Raw genomic sequence first — 8,855 nt, forward strand, 5'->3', positions numbered from 1 at the left:
AAATTCATGACTTGTGTTTTATTGTTATAGCATGGAAATATGTATGCATACACATGTGTATAGTCCCAAATACAATCTGATCAGTGGCACAAGCCATGCAGGAAAGGTTATGGCAAGCAAGTAAGTTTTCTGGAGATGGCCCACCATTCTTCATGCCTGCTATGTATGCTCTCTGAGAGGCATGGACCCCAGAGACTTTGTTCCTGGATTGCTTCTTGTTGCTGATGTGCCTTTCCTGCCACTATTACATAGCCTAAGGATTCCTGGCATTGGGCCATCCTACTGGGCAAATTTCCTGCTGATCAACATGAAGATGAACTTTCATGAATTAATGCTGTTTAGATTGATTAATGACTTTATAGGAGTCCTGATTTGATTCAAATAATTTTAGGAAGAAGGTTAAAGGAGATGGTTTTAGTTCTTTTGCCAGAAAGATATAGTAAAGTTAGAATCAAGACTAAAATGTGTCCACTCCTCATAGAATAGTAAAAGCTGCATAATAGGGAGGAGAATGAGCTTTCATAAATTGCACTAAGATTAAAATAGACTTGGGACAGTTTTGTGATCAAGGAAAAACGTTCATTTTAGGTCAGGTCCAAGGATGAAGCCACAGATGTGCACTATGAAAAGGTGAGGCCATGAGAACCCAAGGCTTTAAGCTTATAATAAGCTTACAGAATAAAACACCACTTTGAGCTTACTACCGGCATCCACTGTAACTGCCTTTTGTGTAACATTTTATCTGTGAGGTAATTTTATAAAGAACTGTTGTCTAAGAAGAAGGTATAAGAAGTTGAGAGAAAAAATAAAGTGTGTCTGTCGGGGCTCTGCTCCATCTACCAAATGTGTGTGTGCATGCATACATATATATATATGTACGCGTGTGTGTGTATATGTATATATAATGTGTATATACATACATATATGTATATATGTGTATATGTGTAAAGTCTGTCAATCTGTCTGTCTATCTATCTATCTATCTATATGTTTGTACATATGTACATATGTAGGTCTATATGTATGTATATAAGTATGCATGTGCACTTGTGAAATAGAAGAAACAGATGGCTGGGCTCAGCTGAGTGTTTGCGTGTATGCATGACTTTCTCTTTATCCTTTTTCTTTCTCTCTGGCTCACAAGTTAATGAGCTCCAGCCTCTCCAGACCTAATCTGAATGCTAACATTTACAAAATTTTAGCTTGCTTAGTTTACATTCTAAAATATGAAATCATTTTTATTGGCATTAAGGTAATTTATAGAAATTCTATCTCCATTATAAATTGAAATATTTTCAGTTATATAGGTTTGATACATATTTTCTTTATGACAAGTAAAAATTATATATAGTTTACAACATGAGTTTTGATATCTGTCTTCAGTGTAGAATTACCAAGTCAAGGTTTTGAATACATGTGTAGCCTCACAAATTATTTCTGGTGTGGCAAAACAAGTAAAAGGTTTTTACTCTTCAATTTTTAAGTTTCAAATACAGTGTGATTAACCACAGTCACCACTGTATACAATAGATCTCCTGGGTTTCTTTCTCCTAACTCACATTTTGTTTCCTATGAACTCCCATCCCATCTGGTAGCCATCATTTTGTTCTCTATTTCATGGGTTCAACTCTATTAAATTGTGTATGTGAGTGAACACACTCACTGTTTCTCTCTGTGCCCGGCTTTTCTCAATTAACCTTTACACACACACACACACACACACACACACACACACACACTGTCACAAAAAAGAAAATTTCTTTTTGTTTTTAAAGCAGTCCAGAGTTACATACATACATTCTTTTCCTATCATTCCATTGTTACACAAATAGACCAATGATTGATCAAATATCTGAATCCTTATTCATCATGATCACCATGATGGAAAGAAGAGATAAAATAACAATATGTAGATTTTTAAAATATGTGGGAGAAAAAAAAATCTACAAATAAAAACTGGGTCTAAATGTAACCTTTCAAACTTGTCACAAATTGAAAATAAATGGTAATTTAAAATAAATATATATTAAAGGTGGAGATATCTCTTCTTCCATGTGTGATGTCATAGGTTTTGAGTCTGTCAAACAGTGAAAGCTTGAGCCAGAGAGACAACTGACCAGAGATGTCTGAGCATCAAGAATTTGCTTCAAAGGTGAGTTGAGTGAATGTTAACACAGGTCAGGAGCAGGAAATCCTGTGTCCACAGGAACCTTCTATGTAGTGAAGTGGTAATCAGACCTACTCATGTATATTCCTACGTTTCCTATAAATATGATCATGCTTCATTATTTGAGTGTAAAGAATAAAGGTGCTAAATTAGTCCATAAAAGGCTAGACTATATAGTCATTTATTAATTTTGAAATATTAAAAGAATAAAGTAACTGTTCTCTCAAGCGTTAAAATGAGATCAAAATAAAAGACATTAAGCTGGAATTGTCACTTATAAATGTGGCTTATTTAAAGTTGTGTTAACCTGTAAAGTAATACAGAAGGGAATGCCTCTGAGCAGGCTGTGGCTGGGGTATCTTATTGATTACCTTAAATAATTCATCTGAATGCCTTTGGATGATGACTGCTACATTAAAGGGTTTCGATATTTTACCTTTCAATTTTACAATTTTTATGTACTTGAAATATGAGGTCTACCTGCAGATGAATGACAGGAGTTGGCATTTGTGTATTTTATTGGGAGTGACACGAATAAACTGCCACAAAACTCTGGAGCCCCTGAGTTGACAGATCACAGCAAACTAGACCATGTGTATGATCATAAAGATATGAGGATAACAGAAATACTGTTAATACATAGCTGCCTTTGGAGGAAGAAGCTATGAGGAACAGTAGTTATAATCACTTCAAAGTTAGCATCTGAGTTTTATGGTGGTAAAAGCTAGACTGAATTCATACTACTACTCTTAACATTTAATGTGCCAGGCAGGCTCTCTGCCGGCAGAACCAGGCAAGAGGAAGAGAACCTGGTCCAGCGAGCGGGATGGTGAGTGTCAAGGCTTGGATCTCCTGCCTCTGGAGAATAACCACCCTGAGCAGGGAGTCTCTCAAAGCAGGAACTCGTTTTATTGTATCAATCTTTTCTTTATAAAGGGCTGAGAGAGGAGGTGGAGTTTTCTGCTGAGGTGAGATGACATAGGAAGGGTATGGGGTGACTGACAGAGCCAACAAAGTTACTCTACATCAGCAGGAGCTAGGCAAAGGTAGGCTTAAGCAGGTCAAACTGAGTCACTCCAGTATGGAAGTGACTGAGACAGTTTACAAAACTTGAGCCAGGCTCGGGTTTGCTCTCAAGGCCCAAACCAGGGCCAAATAGGGCCCAACATTAATGTACATTAATATATATATTTAAAGGTGGAATGAGGGGTGAGAAGGATGACTCAGTGGCTAAGAGCACATGCTGTTTTTCTGAAGGACTTGGGTTAGTTCCTAGATAAGACAGTTCACAACTGCCTGTAACTCCAGCTCCAGGGCATCTGCTCCCTTCTTTCTGGACTCCATGAACATACACACTCATGTGAGCATACACAAACCCACATGTACACATATTTAAAATAAGACAAAACAAAAGTGATCTAGTTAATATAAACAATATCCTTAGCTCATTGTTTCCGAGAACTGATCTGTGTAGCTGTGATCTGACCCTTATTCCAGTGTTTCACATTCTTATATTAATAAACTCCTATTATCATGATTAAATCTACCTAACTCTCTTACCTACTAAAATGACTATCAATAATAACTGAAGCTTTTCTTTAATAATGCTGCTACCTTGAATATGCTTAACACTGAGTCTTCTTCATAGGTTTAACACTATCCCCCAACTCATACTGGGCCATTAGATTAATTCTTCTTACTTTCAATGAATGCATTATTTTATAATATACAGTTATTTATGTTATCACACATTGAGTAAATATTAATATATCACCAGTGTTTTATTATTATTAGGTAATGAAAGAAGTAGGCAAAACATCCAGAATTGTTGCATGAGCTCAATACACATCCATTTATTAATGCATATGTCAGCGATTGCATCATACGAGGCATTTGGAAAAGTCATTAACAAAGCAGTCGCCTAAGATTTGAACACAAATTAGCCAATCTCACCAGCTTGTGTGTTTTCAGACTCAGAAGCAGAATGGTTGAGAGAGATGGCACTAAATCACTTCTGCTCCTCACATACTAGACCAACATGTTTACATAACAGTCAGTGGAACAACTTCTTGATCCTGGGCACATGGGGAATCTCCTCACAGCTATGGCTGTAAGTTACAATGACAAAATGATGTTCTGCAGCCAAATATTTAGATATAGACTCTGGAAAGTCAAATCCTAAACAAAATCTAGACAATGCACGTATCTGTAACCAAGTTACATTTGGGGCATATAAAGAACACGAGTTACAAAATCATGAGCCATTTACTTTGAATTTATTTTACATCTTTCCCTCCTAAATATATATGAAGTTGTGACTTTTTGGTTTTCTGCAATCTATAGTAGTGCTGCATTCAGCATAAACATTGGATATTTTTTAAAGAAACATCTGGTTGTAGAGTTAAGTAGTCATAAGTATATTGTTATTATTTTCCTTCCAAAAAGTTACTTATCGCAGGAAAGTTAAACAGTTCTTGCATTCTATGACTTTCCAAAGAATGAAGTAGGGTAAAGCTGAGACATAATGCTACATGGCAAATGCATCAGGTCACCATTTTTTCTTTTCTTTTTTTAAAATTACAAATGTGATGGGGAGGGGGGGCTTGGCAGTTTTAAAGAACACAGTTTCATCAATATATTAAACATTAACAAACTATTCAGCATTGCTTTGTGTAAGTTTGCTTTGAAAGCATTTCTTCACAGTGATATTTTAGAAAGGTTAGGAACTTGTCAGCATAAAATATTTCCCACCTTTTCTATTGTAATTTGTATGCAAAAATCATCACAATATATCTGCAACTATAAAATTACAAACTTTCTAGAAGTTGCTGCATTTCTAGGTGTGGTAGAAAACTGGATCTGCAGGGTGTCTACAATAAGATAAGGCTAAACAGAACAGAAGTTCGGTCAAAGATGCTTTCTGATAGGTCACTTTAAATGAATCTAACAAGGACAACCAATGGACAAACTCAAGAAGGTTGTTTTAGTTTTCTTCATGGAGGAGAAAGTGGTAATGAGAAGAACATTACATTGTAAAAGATAGTCTTGATATTTCACTTTACATCATAATTTTGGCACTTCATGGAACATTTATTTCTCAAAGACCAGAACTGGTATAAAAGTTTTTCACATACGTTGTAGACATTGTGGTTGAGTACTGGCAAACATCAAAAAACGCAGTGGGTTTAAACATTCCCATGTATTTTCACATGCATGTAAGGGTCACACAATGGGAGTTTATGAATTCTCAAAGACAACATTTGGAAGTCTTTGTTTCAGGCACTCTCTTCAATAGACCTTGTTTCAGACTTAAGTCTCACAAACTCTTTAGCGACATCGTCACTTGTCCTCTGAGAGAGTATTCTAAGGATGGTTAAACCAGTTTCATCCATAGAGAGATTTTTCAAAAGAGGGTACCATGCCCCGTAGCTCCCTTTCTCTGCTATGTTCTGTAACTGAATGACTGTCATCCCAATTATTCGATCTTCTCGGGCAAAGCAGTAGTCCTTAACCGAGAGGTGAAGTTCATAGGCTCCTGGGCGGTTTTCGTTACCCAGAATGCTGTATGAATTAAAGACATAAAATGAGTCAAACTTGGATTCATGGTGCTGAAATACTATTAAACTTTACTCACAGATTGCTATATGGCCAGAATATTATATCAACTCTGTTTACTTACATGTTAGATCATTATTATATAGATATTGCTTAGAAATCAAACATATCCCCTAGATACAAAAATGATGCTTTATTGCAGATGTGTCAGACTTTTTGACATCATCCTCTACAAATGTGCTGAGCTACATTTATAGATGTCCTGGAGTGTCTGTACCTGCTCACTCTATTGATGGTGAGTGTATCAAATAGGATTGGCAAATATAATATTATATTGTATTTAGTTATTAGATACAGAGGCTCTTGATTGATAACAATAATAGAGCCTGGGTAAGGGATACCATTGCAAGAATATCTATGCTATTTTTTTCTGTCAGTTACTAAGAATATTTACCTCTTACTCCCAGAGAAGTTTTTCTATCCAGTAGCCATCTGGCTAGGAATTATTTTATCTCCTGCCTGGACTATTGCAATGGAAAGCTACAAGGTACCATCACACACTTAGTCTGGCTTCCTAGTAACTTTTGCCCTATACAAACAATACTACTGTTTAAAGACACATTTGGTATTTACCCCTTCATTTGGAAAAACCCTCTAGACCTCCTCCTCAAAGAACTGAAAATTGTACTTTCATGTGAGGGCTCCACCAAGTCATTTAATCTCCCCCTTTCCCATTATACACTGTTTCTTTAAACATGGTAGCCCTTCACTTGACCATGATAATCATCTCTAGAAAGACATTTCAATGATAGCAAAAGCCAGAGATTATCCAAGTCCAGTGTCCAGCTATGTCCATTATCCATAACACTGCCTGATATCCACAGCGACTTTGGTGAGGAATCAACGCCTTGCATTGCTTGTGAGGAATAGAAAGGGACCTGTGGGTTTTCCTTTCCACCCTGAATCCTTCAGTGGGTTTTAGCTGCAAAACAGCTAGCATCCAGTCAAGTGAACTAGCGGTATTTTGTCTGACTTACAACTGGAAGGTTTCGTTGTACTTCGGTGACCATGTGTTGCTTTTTGTCTTTGTTCCTTGTTTTCTCTTCTTGTCCCCCAGGCTGGGTCCCAGCATGCACACTTCCACAAAGGGGCGGAACATGGCGGTGGTCTGCCAGTTTAGGTCATTGATCGCAATCACTGAGAAGCAGAAGCAGAGTAAATGAGTGTGTGGAGACGAGCTTCCTCCTCTTGGCCGGAACTTGCATTTGCATGTTTCCTGACCATACCAACAAGGAGTCATTTATCCCACAAGCTGAGACACTGAATGCCCAGGAAAGCTGTCACTCATGTGAATGGTACTTACATAGAAAGGTAAAAACCCTGATGATGTTTCATATTACACATTAGGGAAGCACCACCACAAAATATTTAGGAAAATAGATTAGTAAACTTAATTCTATGTTAGTGCACATAAATTCAATATCCACCCAAAAATCAGATCATAATATATTATAAATATTTTTATAGTCAGCATTATTTGGAAAACTTCATCATGGTCATCTAGTCCATTACTTCTTTCACAGTTGCAAGTTCCATCCGGTATTAAGTGCTGTGGTCATTTCAGGACTCATAAACAATTCTAAATGATTCTGTTTATATGCTCCTGCTTGGTCTTGGCTATCAAAGTGTCTCAACATTTCTACTGCTAAAGACTAAAACTCTTGGGTTTGATATGTACATAGTTTTAAAAGACACTGAAGTATACTGACACCTGATCTTGTATAAGCACAAGTTCTCCTTGGATTTTTTTCCTACATACTTTTCATATAATCTTTTCTAATCCACAGCTGTTTTGAACATGGTGCAATCAAAACATATATTGGGAGACTGAACTGCATATTAAAATGACCAAGTCTACAATAAAAACAGAATATGGGCCTGTTCAGCAAAGTGGTAGATATTTAATGAAACCTTTTAGTTGGAAAGCAGGGCTCATTTGTTTTTATAACATTGAACCATTTATTAACAAGGAAAACTAGTTAGAAGTCACATAAAATAAGTAGGTTATATGAGTAGTTAAGAAAATATAGGTCAGTTTGAGAAATTATATTTAACATTAAAACAAATCTACTTTTGAAATTTAGTTACCAGTACATCGTCTTTACTTGTTTTAGCTTAAGAATTTGTTTTTCTGAAGACATTTTAATTGTGTCCTATAGTAGTTTAAAAATGTATATGTGAGAAGTGATAGCTTTCATATGACTTCTGTAGATGTTGAAGGTTAATAGGTGCTATATTTGAACCCCAGATGTACCTTTTACAGTGACTTTATGCTCTCCAGTCCCTGGGGTGGTGGTGACATCCACATGGACAGAGATCTGTCCTACAGCATCTTTGGAGGAACGACCTGCAAACAGGAGAAATGTACTAGCATGAATGCTCACACTACACATCTGTGGGCATCTATTTCCTTTGCCTAAGGATTAAATGGTTATTGCATTAATATCTCATGTTGGACACTGCTCAGTGCTCACAGAGTTTACAGCGCGATCTTGGGACTTGGGTAGAAGTCTTCTTAGCCCGGTTAGTGCAAATTCTAAATGCTATTCATTAAGTGGAAATTGATCAGATACTCATTTCTTACTTCCATGTTTCCCCCTTCAGTTCGCCCCTTGGGGGTCCAGAAAGCCATGCAACTAGGGGAGCCAGTCCAGACTGGGGGCAAGAGTAAGGTCAAAACGCTCATCCTGAGACCAGCAGGAAAAGGACTGCTTCCTCCCTGCTCTGCGTCTGCATGTCCTCTACTACCTTTGAGATAATCACATAGCTTGCTGGCCAGATTACAGGTTAAATTTCTTCTCTTGTTATAAGGACTTGTCCATAGTTTGTCTCTGCAACTCCTTCTATGGGTATTTTGTTCCCTTTTTTAAGAAGGAATGAAGTATCCACATTTTGGTCTCCCTTCTTCTTGAGTTTCTTGTGGTTTGTGGATTGTACTTTGTGTATTCCTATCTTCTGGGATAATATCCATTTATCAGAGAGTGCATACCATGTGTGTTCTTTCATGATTGGGTTACCTCACTCAGGATGATATTCCCCAGATCCATCCATTTCCCTAAGAATTTCATAAATT

The 8,855-nt window shown here is 36.9% G+C and overlaps 1 protein-coding gene across 1 annotated transcript in view; it reads right to left on the minus strand.

Moving 5' to 3' along the window:
* Positions 1-3,992: 3,992 nt before the first annotated feature.
* Positions 3,993-8,855, minus strand: part of Unc13c (unc-13 homolog C) — a 465,433-nt gene continuing 460,570 nt past the window's right edge. Inside the window, exons 31-33 of the mRNA XM_031344063.1 lie at positions 8,037-8,129; positions 6,760-6,919; positions 3,993-5,728 (exon numbers count right to left, since the gene is read on the minus strand). Of these exons, the coding sequence (XP_031199923.1) occupies positions 5,443-5,728; positions 6,760-6,919; positions 8,037-8,129 (539 nt within the window). The 3' untranslated portion in view covers positions 3,993-5,442. The remainder of the gene's footprint in view (positions 5,729-6,759; positions 6,920-8,036; positions 8,130-8,855) is intronic.

Source organism: Mastomys coucha, unplaced genomic scaffold (assembly GCF_008632895.1).
Source record: "Mastomys coucha isolate ucsf_1 unplaced genomic scaffold, UCSF_Mcou_1 pScaffold23, whole genome shotgun sequence".
In the NCBI taxonomy this organism is placed as follows: Eukaryota; Metazoa; Chordata; class Mammalia; order Rodentia; family Muridae; genus Mastomys; species Mastomys coucha.